Raw genomic sequence first — 20,999 nt, 5'->3', positions numbered from 1 at the left:
TGCTAATGAGGTGCTGACCTGAATATGCAGTGCCTCATTACCATAATGGTGGCTTCGCGTGATTCAAAAGTGCTGCTTTCAGAATTCATGCTGCCTATATAGACTAGGGTCTTTCGAAAGGACACCTCTGACGTCAAAAGCCCCTTCTTCCTAAAACCAAAATAGGAAGAAGAGGCTTTCAAAGTCGGGGGTCCTTTCGAAAGGCCCCTGTCCACCCGGACGGCATGTGTTCCGAAAGCAGCGCTGGTGAATTGCATGCAGCCACCATTATGCTAATGAGGCACTGCATATTCATGTAAGTGCCTCATTATCATCTTCCAAACTGCCTCATTAACATGCCTTCTCTGAAAGGAGGGGGCGTGTGTAGAGACAGCCTATGTGCGTAAAGGCTGCATTTCGAAATGGCTAAGTGCTATTCTGAAATGCATTTTTGTCTGTCGCAGCGGTTTGTTTTTTTTTTTTAAATGAGATATTCTGGAATAGGTCTTCCAGAATAGTTTATTTCAAAACAAGGCTGCTATGTAAACATACCTCTTGTGTAGGATTACTTTGACAGGATTACCAACCTAGTGGCTGAGGGAAAGCAGAAGATGTGGTTTACCTTTTTTTTTTTTTTTTTTTTTAATATAGCTTTTGACACAGTGCTGCATAATAGCCTCATAAGTAACCTTGGGAAATGTAGTCAGTATATGGTGGCTGCACAACTGAGTGAAAACCAAACTCAAAGAATAGTTATCAGTGGTTTGCTGTCAAATTGGGAGGGCATAGCTAGTGGGGGTCTCACAGGAGTCAGACAAGGGTGTGGTACTAGACAGTATTTTCATTAATGATTTGGATAATGGAGTAGAGTGTATGTTTATAACTAGGGATCTGTGTCAGTCACAGAGGTGCTGGAACTCAAGATTCTGTGACTTTCCATGACTTTGATTACTTCTGCAGGGGCCAGTGTGGCTAACCTCAGGGCCTCCAAAGCAACTAGCTCATCAGCCTACTGTTCAGATAGAGATGAGGACAGCCACACTGGTTGCTGCTTGGGCACCACCTGAGCAACAGCCTGTGTGGCTGGCTATGTGGACCATGTGATCCATGGCTGCCCATGGGGCTACCTAATCAGCAGTCCCTGCTTGGCCCTCCCCTCCACAGAGCAGTTCTGGAGCAGCCGGGGCAGCAATTGCTTGGCAACCCTCAACAGCAGTATCTGGCAGCAGTCCACAGGTGGCTAGAACAGCAATGGTCAGTAGTTTCTGCCAGTGGTCCCAGCAGCTGATGCTTTTGTCTCAGATTCCCAGAATGGTCTTTTGGGTCACCCTCCCCCCATGGTGGTTTCCCCAAGGTTTATTCAGGAGTGTGTATATGTGGTATGAGTTATGGACAGATCACAGTCCGGGAATTTTTGTTTATTGCCTATGACCTGACTGACTTTTACTAAAAAACACCTCTGGCTGAACTATAACATTTGCAAACAACATCATGAATGGAGGGGTTGCAAACACTTTGGAGGATACTTTTAAAATTCAAAATCATCATCATCATCATCATCAACTGCTATGGGCTCAGTGCCCGTTGGTGTCCAATGCCTCCCTCCCTATTTCCTTCCATCTTTCCCTGTCCTGAGCAGAGTGGTTTAGTTTCTGTAGACTACTATGTCATCTACACATTCTCTGTGGGGTCTGCCTCTCCTATCCCAATCCTCCATTATTACGAATACCACTTTATTTTTCATTCATCATTCATTTTGTAGATATGCCCGAATAGCGGTAACTTCCATTGTATAACCTTCGGCAATAGGTTCTCTTTTGGCTATATCTTCCTGTATAACTCTTGTTGGTAACTTTCTGCATCCATCCTCTCTTCAGGATCTTTCTATAACAACTCCTCTCAAATGCCAATATCCTTCTTTTTGAATCTTTTGTTATCACCCATGTCTCACATCTGTACAACATGTTGCTAAATGCACGTTTTCAAGAGGCTCAGCTTTGTTCCTAAGCTAATTGCTTTGCTCTTCCAGATCTTATCCATTGTCTTCAACCTTGCTCTTGCTTTTGTATTCTATTTGCTGTTTCCTTCTTACACTCTAGATCGTATGTTATGTTGCTTCCCAGATGTGGATTTCTCTACGTTCTCTAGTTTGATTCCATCTAAACTGATCTTCCTTCCTATTTCCTTATCTCCAAATACCATTGTTCTTTGTTTTATTGATGTTCATAATTAGTTTATACTGCTTCCCTTCCTCATTTAGGACCTTATTATTCTCGCTAGTTTCTCTTCATCTTCTTAAATTATGACTATATCATCTGTGAACTTCAAAATTCAAAATGATTGTGACAAATTGGAGAATTTGGTTTGAATTCAACAAAATGAAATTTAATGAAGACAAGGCAAAATATTTCGCTTAGGAAAGAAAAATCACAGGGGTAACTACAAAATGGGGAATGACTGTCTAGATGTTAGCACTGCTGAAAAGGATGTGGCGTTTATAGTGGATGACAAACTGAATATGAGTGGTTAATGTGATGCAGCTTCAAAAAAGGCTAATATTATTTTGAGATATATCAGGAGAAGTGTTATATGTAAGACACATGGAGTAATTGTCCTAATGCACTGAACATTGGTGAGGCCCCAGCTTGACACCTGTGTACAATTCTGGACCCAACAATTTAGGAGGGATGTGGACAAAGTTGAAAGAATCCACAGGAGAGCAACACAAATGATAAAAGTTTTATAAAATCTTACTTGTAAGGAAAGTTATAAAAACTGGGCATGTTTAGCCTTGAGAAAAGTAGACTGAGGGACTACCTGTCTAACAATCTTTCTGTATGTCAAAGTCTGTTGTAAAGAAGATAATATTGTTCTCCATGTCCACTAAAGGGTAGCACTAGCTTCATGTGGTGTAATCTCCAGCAAGAGAGATTTACATTAGGTATTAGGAAAAAAGTGTCTATAACAGTAGTTAAACTACTAGGCTAACATGGCCACATCACTTTGAAATAAGATGTTATTTTGAAATAACTTTGTCAGTGTCTAAATGACACACATGCTAGTTCAAAATGAATTGAAATAGCAGGCGTATTATTTTGATTCTTGTAAACCTCACTCCATGAGGAATAACACCTATTTTGAAATCTCTATTTTGAAATAGGTGCCATTAAGGCATAGAATAGTTCTATTTCAAAATAAGCCATAACAGGCTTTAATGACACTATTTCAAAATAGCTATGTGATATTTTGAAATGCATTTTGCGTGTAGTTTGTATGATTGCAAAATAAGGTATTTCAAAATAGCCATTTTGGAATATCTTTTTAAATAAGGCTGTTGCTTAGATGTTGCCTTAGCTAGACTTGCAAAGGAAGTTGTGCATTCTCCACCATTGTACAAGTTGGATGAACACTTATGGTCTAGGTATATTTAGTCCTACCATTCACAGGAGGACTGAGCTTGATGGCTTCTCAAGATCCCTTTCAGTCCTGACTTTCTGTGGTTCTATTTTGCTGGGCCACACAGGCAATTCAAAGATATATTAATAGACATGGAATGCTAAAAAGCAGGCAACAGATTTTTTGCCTAGACTTATAAACTATTAGACAGTTTACAAGATTGGTCTGTGTGTTCAGATACCAATGTGGTGAGCAGTGTATAATCTATACAAGATACACTTAATGCTAAATAATCCTCAAAAAAGCTTTATTCTTTTGAGATCCTGAAGTTCATGTGGGTTCCTGAAATGTAAGAAAACGAGACTGAGATTCTTTGCTTTAAACATTGGGATGGAAATCGTGCAAATAGCTTTGTAGCAAGATCTCAAGTAATTGAGTATTTTGGTATAGCTGGAAAAATCTTATAATAAATTGGAATTTCTGCTTCACATACTACCAGAAATTGAGGGCCAAATAACATTTTCTGGGTTTAATAGTGGAAGAAGTGGAGAAATATAATCTTTGATATTTCTGTGCTGAGAGATCAGTAGGAGAGATCCTACCCAAAGTTATTACCTGTAAATGGTCTTGCAGTTTTTTTTCCAACAATTTTTAATACTATTCCCTCTTCAGCAGTCACTACAAGCACTATTCCACAGCAAATTGTTATGCTCAACTTCTAGCCCCCCAAAACAGGAAATATGAGTAAATTCTGACATAACTGTGGGACTAAGCCACTGTTGTAAAGATCATAATAAAGGTCCTGTTTTCAAAATAAAAACAATATCTATCAGAAAGGAAAGTAAATAGTGCATGAAGTAGGATATCCTGTTGAGGAGTCTTAAAATATGGGAGACAATAACCATTGTTCCTGCAACTCTGCAAATGAAAAGGCTCCAAGTGCTCCATAGCTAAATACACAAATTTGGTTAGTTTGGGTGAAGCCAAGTGTGCATCAGGTTTCATAATAGCAAATTTCAGCACTGTATGTTAAGTTACACAGAACCTAACATCTGATGTTATCCTGTGTTGTTCAGTTTTTCATATTTTATGTTGGGCCAAAATCTCAACCCCCAGGGCATGAGAAATAAGAGTAAATACATTGTGAATATGGGATATGACCAAATCCAGGGCGAATTATTTTGAAAGTATGTCACCCTTGAATAAGTGGGTGGCCCTTTCTGTCACTCTGCTTTCTTTTCCTGTAAGCTATAGACTGCTATTTCTGTTTTCACTCCAAAATCACTAATCCCGGTTGGCTGCAACAGGAGTTTGTTTTTGCCTTATATCACATGATGTGCAAGATGCCATTAATGGATTTCTTTTAGAATATCTCACCATCTGCAGCACAGTACTGTATGTTTGTTTTTTCCAAATTTGAGCATTTTAAAATTAGGAGCATGGAACACATTAAACAAGAGTAGTGAAAAAACCTCAGGACAGCTGAAAAGAACCACTGGCATTCCTATACACTCTAAATAAACACAAGCCAAAGCCCTACCTTGGTTAAACTTGTACTGCATTTATCAGGAGCCCCAATTTTCAGATTGATGTGTATGTTACTAGTTGAACTTTTACACTTTCAGCCAAAATATACATACAGAATACAGTCTACCTTAATATTACTGAAAATATGGCCTGGAGTGCTCAATGACAAGAAATTAGATGCTCCCTTATAAACAGGAAAGTGGAAACATGAACCTTAAAAAAAACTCTTCTCCTTATGCAAAAGATCACCTACGTTAGGTAAAGGTTTCAAAGGCAGGGGCCATCTTGCTCTCTTAATGCTCAACTTTAATTCCTAGGAAATACTTTTTCTCAAAATATGTCAAGCTCTTCAAAGAGAACAATTGTTTCTCATCCAGGTGCTCTCTTAGGGGACACGTATGTGGGCGGGGGGAAGGAAAAAACTCAAACCAAACAAACCTCCTTCCTCCTCTTTCAACCTATCCTAGGCCTACAGACTTGGGTTTGTGATGTTCATGCTAGTGTACAAACGCGAACTGTAGAAACCCACACCCTCACCAGGACTTTAGAAGCCAAACTCCATCCTGAGCCAGTATGTCTACATGGCCATTTTTAACATTGTAGAGTGACATGCTCTCTCTAAACTTGGGTGTGATCCAGTCTCTGCGACTCACTGCAGTGAAGTATTTTTTGTCTGATAGACAAACCCTCCATAATAATGTTCCTCCAAACAATAAGGACTTTTGCCAGGTGAATGTTGAAAAATGACCCTAAAAAGCAAAGGGACACTTTACTCAAGATGTAGTATCACTTTTGTTTCAAAGGAGACATATGAATATTAGTGGTCAACTCTTTTTTCCCTTTTTTCAGCTTGTTATTTTCTGTGGACATTAACCATAGTTTTATCTGTAGCTGAGAACACAATTTTCTCTCTCTGTATCAGCTTTCAGTGTTGTTGACCAAAAGATATACACACAAGAACAGTGCAGGAATCATTTTTCCCACCCCACCCCACCCCACCCTACTGCACCAGAGACCTAGCTTGCCACTTATATGAATGCCAGTCTGTAGGGGCACAAACATCAATAATTGCCAGTTACTGCAAAAGTCCCTTAGAACAGCACAGTGTGCTACTTTATGCTAGTAGACCAAATTAACATCAGTATCACTAGGTGTTTTATTAGGAAGGGGTAGCGTGATTTATTTGATAGGGTACTGGACTGGCAGTCAAGAGGCCTCAGTTAGTACCTCATTCCGCAAATGACCTGCTGTGTGACCTGTGGGAAATCACTCCACTTTTCTGTGCCAGTGTTTCCACTTCCACCTTCCTTCTGTCTGTCTTGGCTGTTGAGACTGCAAACCCTTTGTGCAGGGACTGTCACATTATGTAATTGTACAGTGCCTGCACAGTGAGGTCCTGGTCTCAGTAGGGGCATTTAGTCATTACTGTAAAGAAATAATGAACTTAATAATCCTAATGTATGTTTCTTCCTGCTTTTAAATGCCACTGAACCTATGATGGTTGTTGAATGAAAGAGCTTACCAGTTTTCCAGCTTGCTCTTCCTCCCTTTCCCTTCCCGTCCTCAGAAAGACATAACTTTTACTAACATAACCTCTGCGTGTTAAATCCGTGCTAAACTGGTGCCTAAGAATTCTTCTGTAGGCCTAATTATCACATCATGGAGAGGTGGATTACCTACACCAATGGTCAGTTAAGCTATTATCTACATTGAAGCACTGCAGTGGAACAGCTGCCGCATCTTAAGTTTATAGAAGCCTGAATAATGTCACCCAGAAACTGCTAGTTAATATAAAACATTACCCTGGTAATGTGTGTTAAAGGGGGCTAAGAATTTATTATGTCACTTTACAGGTGTTGTTGTCTGTGAACCTCCTAACAACAAGCTGGATAAATTCATAGGCATTCTTTCCTGGAAAGATATTAGGTATTCACTCAATAATGAAAAGATGCTACTACGAGGTTGTGTGTTGAGAAACACAAACTGGTGCTTTGGAGTGGTCATTTTTGCAGGTAAGACAAATCTTTAACAGCAATTTTAACCCCCTGATGTGGTCATGTCCCTGTACCTTCTGCAACGGCCATTTACTTTATGGCTTGACGTTTATAATAAAGTGGCATAAATATTCTACATTATTGTAGAGCCTTTGGATCTCAGAAGTTTTACAGCAGTGTATAGGTGGACCAAAGGCAAAGCATGGAGAGATTAGCTGTCTTGATTGAAGTGTCATCATGAGTAACTTACAGAGGCAGGAGGAGAATCTGAATTTTTGACTCCCTCTCTCCTGTTTTAACCAGTAGGTGGCAGCAGGCACTAGGCATCTGAATTTATCTATGTATATAAGCACCTCAAACTTCAATTTTTACCAGAGGGTGTCAGTATTCCAAAGTCATTAACAAAAATGTAATAAATATGAAATATGATCAGCCTTGCAAAATTATCATAACCTTACCAGCCCAAGCACAAAGGTACTTTCCTGTCCAATTATCCTGATATCAGATTAAAGAGCTAACCAAATCAGAGCATAAGCGGAACGCAATCAATGCTCACAAATGTATCACAAACTTCCATATGTCTTAGCAATGCAAAATAACTGAGACAAGGAAATTCCTGGCGTTAAGAATATGAACAGTTTTTATACAATGATTAGGTCAGGTAGATGCAACACACTAGAATGAAGCTGTAAAACAGCCCACCAAATAAGGTGAAGATGAACTGTTATGTTCATCAACACATGATAGCTGGTTGAGCAGACGAACTGAGGGAAGACTGACATTTTATTTATGCTTACACAAAAAAGCGTGCATTCGTATGTGGCTTAAAGTTGTATATATTTGAAATTCTTCTTTACCCAACTTTTGTTAGTCCTCATCATGTTGTAAGTTCTTTTGTGCACAGACTTTGTTTTTCTTTGGGTATATTTAAACTTGGGAATAACGTTGAATTTGTTACAGTGAATTTAACACTAGATTTTTATAAAGTTAAAGTTGAGTGTCCTGACCAGCTCAGAAAGTTGATTATAGCTGTTGCTACACTACCATTCTCCCATCAGAGGTGCCATGGTAATGAGGCAATCTGAAGCAGGCTAATGAGGTGGTAATGTGCATATTCAGTGCCTCATTAGCATAATGGTAGCCATATGAACAGCATTTGAATTGCAGATTGACAGTGAAACCGGGGGGCAGCTTCAAAATAAGTGCCCCACTTCAACATTCCATTACTCCCACGGAACTGCAGTTTGAAGTCCACTTGTGTGGCTGCCATTATGCTAATGAGGTGCTGAATATGCATGTTAGTGCCTCATTAGCCTGCTTCGAATTGCCTCATTACCATGGCACCTCTGAAGGGAGAATGGTAGTGTAGCAGCAGTCTTAGTATGTCCTGATTGCCTGAATCTCACTGTGCTAGCAGCGCATTGTGGCCACCTATCCCACAATTTCTGCAGCCCTGTTGCATTTTGGGATTTTGTTATGGTGTCTTGGGAGGAAAAAAGTAACTGCAAGTCATTCTGGTTTTCTGAGGTCATCATCCCAGAAGGCATTTTTCTCACCTCCACTTTCTGACTGGAAAAAAATGGCATTTTCTTGTGCTTTTCATCTTGACTACCAGCCACCCTTACAGACACATGGATCCTGATACACTTCCAGGTTTGATGCAGTGTTTTGTGCTCAGTTCTCACACTGCAGTGCAGTATCTTCTGAACATAATGCCCATGCAGAATGAGCTCATTGTTTCTGGGGGCATTGGTGGACATGAATATCTGGAGAGAAGAGCTGCAAAGTTTCTGGTATCACTGGAGTCACTGTACAGTGTGGAGCACAGGTTCTGGAGCTGTGAAACAAACACAGACTGGTGGGATTGCATCGTTTTGCAGTCATGGAACGACCAGCATTGGCTGTGAAGCTTCATATGTGTAAGGCCACTTCCAAGGAACTTTGTGAACTGCTGTGTCACATCCTGAAGCGCAAATGTACCAGACTGAGACCTGCTTTGACAGTTGAGAAGCATGTGGTAACTGCTCTTTGGAAGTTTGCAACACCAGACAGCGACCAGTCAGTGGGCAATCAATTTGGAGTGGGCAAATCTACAGTGGAGGTTGTCATGATACAGATAGCCAAGGCAATCAACAAGCTTCTCCTGTGGAATACAGATCCAGACTAACACGGCTACCCCTCCGATTCCTGTGGAATACAGTGACTCTGGGGAATGTGCAGGAGGTAGTGGGGAGATTTGCTGCCATGGGGTTGCCTAACTGCAGTGGGGCCATAGTTGGAATGCACATCCCCGTACTGGCACCAGACCACCAGGCCTCAGTGGTGGTTAACTACAAGGGTTACTTTTCTATGGTGTTGCAGGCGCTGGTGGATGACAAAGGCTGTGTCACCAACGTCAACATAGGCTGGGTGGGAAGGGTGCATGACACACAAATCTTTAGAAACTCTGATTTGTTTAGAATGCTGAAGGCACCATGGTCATCTGCCCCTTCCTCATCGGGATGCACTTCAGCATTCTGCCCATGACCACAGATGTCGATGTGACTTTTGAGAGAGAAGAGCCTGTCTGTCCCCAGAATAGCATGAAGCTCATCGTAGTATTGGCATTTCTGGAGAGAAGCCCTGGACCGACAGTTCTGTCTTGCCTCAGCTCCTTGATCTTCATGCGGCACTGCTAAGTGTCCCTGTTGTACCCTTTCTCCATCATGCCTTGCAAAATTTTGGCATAAATATCTGCATTCCTTTTGCTGGCTTTAAGCTGTGGGAAAATAGCTTCTTCACCTCACATCAATAATAGAGGGACCTTCAGATGAATTGGAGCTATAAATACATATAATAGTATAAGAGGTAATTAAATTCAATATAATCAAATTAAGACATTGTGGAAATCAATATCCTTGTGAACTGAAACAGAGTCCTTGTTTTTGCTACAATTATCAATCAAGAAGAATTCACATTTAAAATCTACACACAAAAAAGGCATCTCAGGTTGCCGTAAATAATCTTAGCCATTAGTTTGCTACAAATATGTATGTGGAGCATAACTGGTTTTAAATTCATGGACAATGTCCAGATGTGTTGAAGAGCATATATATATACCAAGAATATAGCCAATAAATTGATCGGGCAGGTTCTTTATTCCTTAGCGGAGCATGTCATCATTCTTAAATTTTTGGAATTAAAAATGAGCACAGCTTAAAGGAAGTTTTATGAACTCTGTGGCCTGCCATTGAAGAGCAGCTTGCTGATGTGCCTTGAAGACCACTATAATTATTCACATGGCTGTTAATACACATTACTCTGCATTGTCAATAGTTCCCAGTTACATAAAAAGTCAACTGTATTCCATGTAAGCCTATAGGGGAAGTTTTGCTTCAGGAACAACACATAATGGCCGTGTCTACACTAGCCCCAAACTTCGAAATGGCCATTTCGAAGTTTACTAATGAAGCGCTGAAATGCACATTCAGCGCTTCATTAGCATGCGGGCGGCCGCGGCACTTTAAAATTGACGTGCCTCGCCGCCACACGGCTCGTCTCGACGGGGCTCCTTTTCGAAAGGACCCCGCCTACTTCGAAGTCCCCTTATTCCCATCAGCTCATGGGAATAAGGGGACTTCGAAGTAGGCGGGGTCCTTTCGAAAAGGAGCCCTGTCAGGACGAGCCGCGTGGTGGCAAGGTGCGTCAATTTCGAAGTGCCGCGGCCGCCCGCATGCTAATGAAGCGCTGAATGTGCATTTCAGCGCTTCATTAGTAAACTTCGAAATGGCCATTTGCGTGGCCATTTTGAAGTTTGGGGCTAGTGTAGACGTAGCCAATGAGTAGAGAGGCTGTGTGCTTGCTTTGCAGTGGACCAACATTGTAGAATTTGTGGAAAATAATTACTATTAATGAATGAATGAATAATGTGTCAACTTCCAATAGAGCATCTTAAAGTGTGTTACAGACATTAACAATTTAACCCAGAAAACCCTGCTGAGATAAGTAGGTAAGTATTATCCCAATTTTTACAGATGAGGAAACACAAGCTCAGAGGTATATGTAAAAAAAGTCTCAAACAAGTCTGTGGCAGAGGCAGGACTAGAACACAGAACAGCTTGTTTCTAATTTTGTAGCTTTAGGATGAATAAAGTCCTTGGAAATTACCTCAGTCTAGAATGAAATGTTTTTGGAGACATCAGATTTCAAATTAGATGATGATTTTCACTACCTCAGCCTAACCGCATTCTGGAGCTGCTGAATATTTTATAAAATTGATTGTGAAAGCTAAGGAATACTTTTAGACAATTAAAAGTTGGAAAATGGTAATACCTCTGTTTGTCTTGTATCTGCACTAGAAAAAAAGTAGCCTATATGTATGTATTTTTAAAATTTCAGTAAGTAATTTATCATGTAATTAATTAAAAAAGATTGTTACTTTTTTATAGGTCCTGACACTAAATTAATGCAAAACAGTGGTAAAACTAAATTTAAAAGAACAAGCATTGATCGACTGATGAATACTTTAGTGTTATGGGTAAGTTATTGTAGTCAGATCAGGAAAAATCAGTGGGTATTGCATCCACGTAATTAACTTACTTGGCTATATTATCTGTATCAATAGATATTTCTGAACTGTGCAGTATCAATAAGAAGCCACTGCAGAACATATACATACATTAGGTTGAAAGTCACACATTCTATAGCTTGACAACTGTTATTTTGTCATTAAGCATCCCTGCATTACAAGAGTACTTACAAGCAGTAGCAATACACTGTTTTTGAAGGCAGGCTCTTTTTATGAAGCCACTGGTATGGCGAGTAAAAGACAAAGGCATAGAAGGTTTTCACAGCTATTTTACCATCAGTTTGCTTCTTAAGGTTTGGTGAAAACAAGACTGTACTCTTCCTGAAAATTTGGTTTTTGTAAAAGGTTATCCTGAGCTAGTGATGATTGGGTGCAGAACATTTGTAATTAGGACTCTTCCACAGACTTGAGTATTTCACTTTTGTGTCGACTTGATCTCCACTGCCCAGGATACATCCAAATTCCTTATAGTTACTTAGCGAAACAAAACATTGCTGTTTTGGCATACACAGACTTCAAAGCAAGTACTATTTTAAGTGTTGTGTTTTTGATCATGGTAGAAATTATGAAGTTGCAGAAACTTTTTAACTGGGTAAATCCAAAGATTCGTAGATGGGGTTGTGGATGAAGAGAGAGAGTTTCCATATGAGAAACAGTGAAATTTTTCTGGCATGCCAAATACAACTCATATTTTTAAAGTTATTTATAGCTGTTCTGTCCCCACATGTTAAAATTAATCCTTTACCCATGACTTAGAAAAACACATTTTAAACCAAACTCCTATAAGAACAAACACAGCAAGTGTTCACTGAGGTTTTTGTTCTTTACCACAATAGAAAAGACAACTGCACCTATTTGTAGTTCATGTACTACTGTGTATCATCATACTGATCTTGGGTCAGATACTGAAGTCCTCACTATTGGCTAGATTTGCCTGTAGATCATAGCCCACAGAAGATAACAGTTTAGAACTACATTGTCAATGCCAGATAAACTGGGGAGCAGTGGTACAGTTGCTCCAGGATACTGGGTTCAAGGGGGGCCCTGACTCAACCCCTCCCTCCCCTGCTATCACAAGTCCTCCACCTGCTTCTGTTGCAGCAGGACTTTGCCGAGCTTGGAGTTGCTGGAAGGGGAAAGGCTGCATGCTGTTGTTTTTGTGGTAGGGGGTGAGGATGTGGCAGAGCAGAGCAGCGCTCTGGAGGAAACGGGCTGTGTGCATCAGGGCCCCAAATGACCTTAGTCCAGCTTTGATCATTGTGGGAGAGAAACAAGAGATACTGTGTCTCAGGAAGACAGGATGGCACCCAGAGCTTCCCAGAATATGTTTGCAACATGCATATGGTTACAAAGGTTTTATGAGGACATCTTAAACTGCCTTATGCTGTGCCATAATTATCCCATAAGACAGAGTAGAAGGTGCAGAAGGTGGTGGGGAGCTAGCCACGTTTTGGCTTCAACCTTAAATTTGGCCTCTCCACCGTAGAAACTCTTACATCTTTCCCTGTGGAAGCAGGCACACTCTTACATGGATGTACATCCACACACACACACTCTGTGCACTCATAAAAGCATCATGGGAATGTGAGCTCTGAATTGTTCACAGCCAATAGCTATGCAAACTGACTATGGAATGGGGACAAACTGAGGATAGCATAATTATGGACTCAACTTTGGGGCCTTTACTGGGGGCAAATAACCAGCCAGGTGAAATCCCTCTTTCCCTCAGTTTATCAAAGATGAAATCTTATTTGCCTTGTATTTTGGATGGTAAGAACTTTGTTTTACTTAGGGTAGGTCTACACAGCAAAGTTATTTTGAAATAACAGCGCTTTTTTTTTGTTTAAATAACTATCCTAGCATCTGCAGAATACAACATCTATTTTAAAATAATTTTGAAGTAGTGGTTGGTTTATTTTGAAATAGGTAAACCTCATTCTATGAAGAATAGCGTCTATTTCGAAATAGTCTAGACCACTGTTGTTGTTGTTTGATGTAAACATATCCCGAAATAGCAACTCTGTGGCTACATGCTGTGCTCAAAATAGCAGCATGATTTTTAGCATGGTATTCTGTTTCTGCTACCCCTCATCATGACAGAGGTAGCAGAAACCTTGAAATAGCCACTTATTTCAAACTTTGGTGCCTTTTGGATGGTACCAAGTTCAAAATAAATTAACTCAAAATAATTTACACTATTTTGCACAATGCAAATTGCATAAATGATTTCTAGTTATGGCTACAGTCTAGACATAACCACAAGGAATAGAGCCTATTTCAAAATAAGCCATAATACATCCAGTGGCTCTATTTTGCAATAGGATTTATGTGCTTAGCTAAGTGCTATTTCAAAATGCATTTTTGGGTGTACCAGCGTTATTTCAGAATAAGCTATTCCAGAACAGCACTTCAGGCTCATCTGCACTAACCCCTTCCTTTGAAGGGGACATGTAAACATGCCCAATCAGTGAATAGCAATGAGGCATTGAGCTACATATGCAGCATCTCATTAGTATAATTCGCGCTGCGCAAACTGGGAAGTTGCTAACTTTGAAGTGCTGGAAAGCAGTGTAACCACAGGCACTTCGAAGTACCTGTACAACTTCAAAGTTCCTAAATGGAACTTTGAAGTTGCGCGGGTACTGCAAAGTGCTTGTGGCTACACTGCTTTCCGGTGCTCTGAAGTCAGCAACTTTGAAGTTCGCGCAGCGACAATTATACTAATAAGGTGCTGCATATGTAGCTCAGCACCTCATTGCTATTCACTGATTGTGCTCGTTTACATGCCCCCTTCGAAGGAGGGAGCTAGCGTAGACGAGCCCTTCCAGAATAGCTTATTTCAAAATAAGGCTGCTGTGTAGACGTATCCTTAGACTGGGCAATACCAGTATTTATCTGTAGGTGAAAGGTGTCCTTTCCATGCATACATTTTAGGAAATAATACACATTTTGAAAAACCTAAACAGCTCTACTGTTCTTGTTTCAGATCTTTGGCTTTTTGGTATGTATGGGAATCATTTTGGCAATAGGAAGTTCAATATGGGAACATCAGTTTGGGGCCCATTTCAGAATTTACCTTTATTGGAATGAAGTGGTGAACAGTTCTGTATTTTCAGGATTTCTCACATTCTGGTCGTACATTATCATACTCAATTCAGTTGTGCCTATTTCCCTATATGTGAGGTAAGATGAGAGATTATGATTCTATAAAGCAAATAAATATTAATGACTATTTCACCTTAAGTTTCTTTCTTTTAATTGAAATGTTTTATGCTTTTAAAACTTAATCTCCTATGTACATTGTACATGACAAACATAAGCTTCTTATGGAGATAGTGCTTAGAATTGGAAAATAGCTCTTTCTTTCTCTCTCTCTTTCTTTCTTTCTAATTAATTTTCATTGAATTATGTCAACTATTTTGTTTCCTCCTGGCTTCATTCTCCAACAGCTGACAGGTAAGAAGCAGTGGACATCTGTTACTCCCTGCACCTGACCTTTTGTTTGACAAAAAGAAATGCATTCATCACCTTTGTGATATTATTGATGTTCACCTTTCCTCAGAATCTCCTTGGTGTTCATGTTTAATTCTTCTTTAAATGTTAAGTCCTTATGCAAACATATTTTTTGCTCTCCTGTTGAACAAGATTATTGAGAGGGCCTTATTCCTTAACTAAGGTCCATGCTCGTACGATTTTTACATTGTTCCAGCACCTCTTAAAGTTCAAAAAGATGGAAATTAAAATCCATAATAAATATTATATGAGGGCTAATGTAATATTTTCAGTGTTTATTCATAAAAACTCCATCTTTCACTTTACTAATATTCACATTGCAGTTCGACAATACATAGAGTAGAAAATTAGCTAAATGATCCAAAATAGTTTTCTGGCTCCCACAAGCTTCAAATTTATATTAATAAAGAATGAAATTGATGCTATGTTTGTCAGTTCCTGAATATTTCTGCTGGATAATGAGTTTAGGAGTAGAGTTTACAGTGTTGGAGCTTTTAATACATTCCTTCACTTTGACACTGAGAAGTAAATCTTGTACTATACATACCTCTACCAAGCACAGGAGCTAAGAGGAGCACTGGCAAGGTTGACAGGGCCAAAATGTAATCAGGCTCATCAAAATAATGGGTATAGGAGAGTGAAGTTGTGATCTTTTCATACTTCAGTGTTCTTTTTAAGTGTCCTAAGAACTTTCCAACACTTTAACAAAGTATGCCCATTTCCGTAGGCTAGCTATGTTGATTTGAAAACGTAAAATCTTCTGTTTAAAGCTTTTTGTAATCTTTTTCTTATTATGAGAAACATATCATTTTAACTTTTGAAGTTACTTGCTTACTTGGCTAGGGTGCTTTGCAGGTCCTTGATATTAGTGACCCATGCTAAATATGTCTTCATGTACTTTTATAAGTAAAAAAAAGTCTGTGGTAGGGAATGAATGAATGCCATGTACAACCTCTCTTCTCAGTGCTTTGAAGGGCAGTCTGAAAATATAAAAAACAAGCTGTGGGTAATCTGCTTCCTGCAGTGACATCTGGCTGCAGTAGACCCCTCCACAAATTACTTCAAAACAGTGGTAAGGATGGGCTATTAGTAAGCTATTTTCTACTGACTCATCTTAGCTTTTAAAGATTTTTGTATCCAATTATGAAGTCTGAAGCGCAACAGATTCCCGATCTAGAATATCAGCCTTGATGTTTTAGAGGCTGGGGGCAGGACTGTCATGCACTTCGACCATCTTCATTTTATAATAGCGCCAATAGAAAGAGTGGATCCCTCAGAGGAATGAATGTGCAATGAGTTCTGGTTTGGCCCCCAACTCATGCCAGGATCAGTGGAGACAGAAAGATGGTTTAGAGCCACCCCACTCTAATGATGTGTTAATGGCAAAACAGAACACTGTTAACCTGTTGTCTAACTGCAATAATCTAACTGTATATATTAACAGACAGCCCAGTTATCAGCTGCGTGTGGATGGTGTTAAAGATAGACCTCATGATCTTTATCTCTAAAAATGAAGCCCTTTACCCAATGAGTGAAAGAAGTAACTTTACTCATTTATGAAGTATTAACCTGAAAAGATCTAACATACGTTAACATTTGTTAATTTAGAATATTTGATTTTCACTTGATAATGCTGTATCAAGTTTTTTCAACATAATGATAGAAAACTATAAAGATAACATACGTTTTTAAATGACAGTATTCTAACCATGCATGTTACTTCACAGAGGAATTACAGTTTGAGATGTCATTGAATCATCATCATCATCAACAATTATGGGCTCAGTGCCTGTTGGTGTCTGATGCCTCTCTCACTATTTCCTTCCATCTTTCCCTATCCAGCGCAGAGTGGCTTAGTTTCTGTAGACTAGCTCCGCACCAATCTACTATATCATCTCCCCATTCTCTGTGCGGCCTGCCTCTCCTATTTGAACCGTCCATTATTCCAAATACCAGTGTCCTGATTTTTCATTCATCGTTCATTCTGCGAATATGCCCGAATAGCTGTAACTTGCGTGTTACAACCTTTTGCGGTAGGTTCTCTTTCGGCTGTATCTTCCTATATAATTCATCATTGGTAACCTTCTGCATCCATCCTAGTCTCAGGATCTTTCCATAACAACTCCTCTCAAACGCCAGTATTCTTTTCTTTAAATCTTTCATTCTCACCCATGTCTCATATCCATACAACATGCTGCTGAATACACACATTTTCAATATGCTCATTTGTTTGAAGTCCTACATTTGATATATTTTCATTTGAAAGATGTTATGATTCTGAAGAGTGGTTTTGTGTGCTTTTTTTCAAAGTGTGGAAGTGATTCGACTTGGACACAGCCACTTTATAAATTGGGATCTTAAAATGCATTACCCTAAAAAAGACATACCTGCTGAGGTTCGGACTACCACGCTCAATGAAGAGTTAGGACAAATCGAATATATTTTCTCAGACAAAACAGGAACAATTACTCAAAACATAATGACTTTTAACAAATGCTCCATTAACGGAAAAACATATGGTAAGTCAATGCTTATTGATGTTTTGCCAGTAAAGTTTACTTCTAATTTTGATGTGGAGTTTAGCTCATTTGCCGATTATTAAAGACATTTGTTCAGTATGAGCCTTATCCAGCTTCTCTTGAAGTCTGTGTAGAGACTCTGAACAGCTTCAGTAGGTTTTGGATCAAGAACTGTAAAAGAAAAAACAGGATCTGATGTTGGTGTGCAAATGAGAGTTTAGAAGTGCCTTGTCTATCTTTTGATGATTGAGGATTTAATGAAGGATTAAAGAATGGAATTAAAACCGTTATATTGTATACACAAATAGTCATTACATTGTATACATAAATTTAGGGGGCTTTTTCATGAACTTTCAGGTCGCATTACTACCTACAATGATTCATTGCAATCTTCCCAAAATTGAGTAATATTTTTAATGCGTATTCATGTTATTTCTTATAAAGCCTTAGAAGTCTGTCATAATACAATTATTTTGTAATAATATCTGGTGTTAGAAAGTGTTTGCCTAGCATCAAGGGGTTGCTGGGCAAATTATCCTGTGTTTTAGCCAATGGAAGAAATCATGTCCAGCCACAGTCCTGATACCTGGTATTCCCGGTGTCTCGTTTGCAACGCTTCTGTAATCTGTTCCCTAGAGACTAGCTTGAGACCACCAAATTCCTTTTCACTTGTGATCTAATTCAAGATTTTATGGCTTCGAAGGTGAAAAAGCTAATGATTTCATTACTCTACTGGTTAACTTTCAGGTTACAAGACACTGAATAAATTAAAGTGAAAGGGTGATATATATTACTTGAGTTTTACATTTGTGAATACAAGTATAAGAAACATAATATTAAAATTCTATAGTATAAAGTGATCATTCTTTAAAAGCTTGCCAACTGTCTTACAGAATGCATTACACTTCTAAGAAAACTACGTTAGTGTTTGCTAGTATGCTAGGTAGACTCTATAGCAAATATGGAGAAACGTAGGTAATACTGCCAATACTAAGGTAACTTGTAGAATGTGGATATTTTTGTGTGTCAATTTCATAATAAACACTCTACAAAACTTGAGATGGATCCTGAAAACATACAATAAATATCTTTACTTTAGAGTAGTCCCCTTCACTGCTATGGGGCTACTCATGTGAATAAAATTGATTCTGACATATTAGTGATTGCAGAATCAGGCGCTAAGCAATCAGAACAAGTAAAATATCTGGAAGAAAAAATACAGTGGCACTGTGAACAATAGAATGTAAGCATTCACTTCATCATAATGTTGGCTGTACCATGATTCACTGCAATATTTTATATTTTTGATTGTTGCAATAAATGTTTCCTCTTCATGTCTACCTTAATAGTTTAAAAACATGAAAAAGTTTTTTTCTTAAAACTCTCAAACTGGAAGTAAATATCTATATTGTATTAATTAACTTTGCAATTTGTAGGTGATGTATATGATGACTTGGGCTGGAAAACAGAAATTAATGAGGTATGTGCATGGTGAAATTACTAAATATTTAGTATGTTGTAATATGGTTTATTTCATCATTAATTTTCAATAAATCATTCATTTTTCATGAACTTGAAACTTGACGTAGAATAACATAGTAAGATATAAGGAAAATGAAAAACATAGTGCTATGTCTAATTCTGGGTACCACACTTAGGAAAGATGTGGGCAATTTGGAGACAATCCAGAAGAAAGGAACAAATATGATACAAGATTTAGAAAACCTGACTTATGAGAAAAGGTTAAAAAGCAGGCTTATTTAGATTTGAGAAAAGAAGATTGAGGGGAACCTAATAACATCCTTCAAATAAGTTAAGGGCTGTCATAAAGAGGACTATGATCAGGTGTTCTCTGTGTCCACTGATGGCAGGAAAAGAAGTAATGGGTTTAATCGACAGCAAGGGAGCTTTACATTAGGTATTAGAAAAACCTTTCCAACTTTGAGAGTAGCTAAGCTCTAGAATAGGCTTCCAGAGGCCCACCAACACCAATTCCAGGCCCCAGGACAGAACAGTCAGTGGGTCTCCATGTGCACACAAGCTGCGTCTTAAATGGACACTGTCTGGCTGACATTTGAGTGATGCCATAACTGGGCTGCTGAGTACACTCTTCCGGCACAGCCAGGGCTTCTGTAAGCCTACCTGATTGGGCTGCCAACTGTCCAGTGGTGCAAACCCAAACGCCCAAGCCCTGTTATGCCCTGCCCTGCCACACTCCTTTTCTGAAGTCATGTCCTTGTCCTACTCCTTCTCTAAGGCCCCATCTCCATCTCACTGCATTTCCCTTCCTCCATTTCTCACTGTCCCCGACCCTCATTCACTTTCCCCAGGCTGAGGTAGGGGATTGGGATGCAGGTGGGGTGTGAGGTGCAGACTGCGGGAGGGAGTTTGGATGCAGGAGGGAAGAGGAATTGGGCTGTGGGAGGTGGTTTTGATGTGGGAGAGGGTGCAGGATGCTGGATCTGGGAGGCAGTTCAGGTGCAAGGTGTGGGCTCTTTGCTGACCCTGTGGGTGGGAAGCAGGAAGGGTTAGGAAGTTGGTACTTACCTTGGGCAGCTCCTGAAAATGACCAGCACACCCCTTTCAGCAGTGGCCTAGGCAGGGAGTCGAGGGGCTGCATGCTCTGAAGCTCCCATTTGTCACAGTTTCCTTATTAGGGTTTATATAATCTTTGCAGGCCAGCCATTAATAATTTTAAAAAAACCCAACCAATGCTGGATCAGTTTTGACTCTGATAAGCAGAGTGCTGCGACATACATTCTGGAACACAGTAGCCAGCACACTGCATGACAAATTTCCTGCTCTTGTAGTATCTTAGAATAGACTGCATCTACCTTCTGTCTCTTGATGAAAGTGACTGAACATATTCAGTCCACATTTGCATCAGTAACATTTTTCTATGGGATGCCTACCGCAACAGAATAATTTTGTGGTTTAATAAGCAACATAACTTGAACATGTTTTGAAAATAACACCACACATGTAACAACTGTATTCTTAGAACTGTCCTTTCTGACGAAACTGAAATACTTATTCAGTAATACAAATAGTAGGTTGAAAATGTGTGTATTTAATTGATTCTCCAATTATGCAGTCCATATATATTGGAGTATTTTACACTGACCTTTATGTCTGGACACTGGAGACTCATTAAAACCAATTAGCTTGTAGGCCCAACTGCCATCTCTTTGAAAATATTGTCACTGTCTTTGAACATATTGTCACTCCCTAATAGTCTTATTTTAAAAGCTTTTCTTTTTAGTATTAATTTTAATATCTCTTTCATATATTTTTTCTTTTTAATATTTAATATTAATTTAATGTTGAGTTGTCAGTTAAAACAAGGGATTTATTTCATATTTCTGATATTTAACTTTTGTTAAAAAAGCATAGATTACATTATTGAAAGTTAAGGATTACTTTATTTTCTGCCTGTGGACCAAACATAAGCAATTATTATTATTTTTTTTTAACCACTGTCAGTGAGAACAAAAAGAAGCATTC

At 39.1% G+C, this 20,999-nt stretch overlaps 1 protein-coding gene across 1 annotated transcript in view; it reads left to right on the top strand.

Annotated features, from left to right (window-relative positions):
* ATP8B4 (ATPase phospholipid transporting 8B4 (putative)) overlaps positions 1-20,999 on the top strand; it is a 154,015-nt gene that overhangs the window by 77,644 nt on the left and 55,372 nt on the right. Inside the window, exons 10-14 of the mRNA XM_075007201.1 lie at positions 6,756-6,914; positions 11,324-11,412; positions 14,450-14,646; positions 17,287-17,495; positions 18,932-18,975. Coding sequence (XP_074863302.1) covers positions 6,756-6,914; positions 11,324-11,412; positions 14,450-14,646; positions 17,287-17,495; positions 18,932-18,975 — 698 coding nt within the window. The remainder of the gene's footprint in view (positions 1-6,755; positions 6,915-11,323; positions 11,413-14,449; positions 14,647-17,286; positions 17,496-18,931; positions 18,976-20,999) is intronic.

This window comes from Carettochelys insculpta, chromosome 12, assembly GCF_033958435.1.
Source record: "Carettochelys insculpta isolate YL-2023 chromosome 12, ASM3395843v1, whole genome shotgun sequence".
Lineage (NCBI taxonomy): Eukaryota > Metazoa > Chordata > Testudines > Carettochelyidae > Carettochelys > Carettochelys insculpta.
Note: the sequence above shows the minus strand (reverse complement) of the source record. Positions and strands in the feature narration are given on the sequence as shown.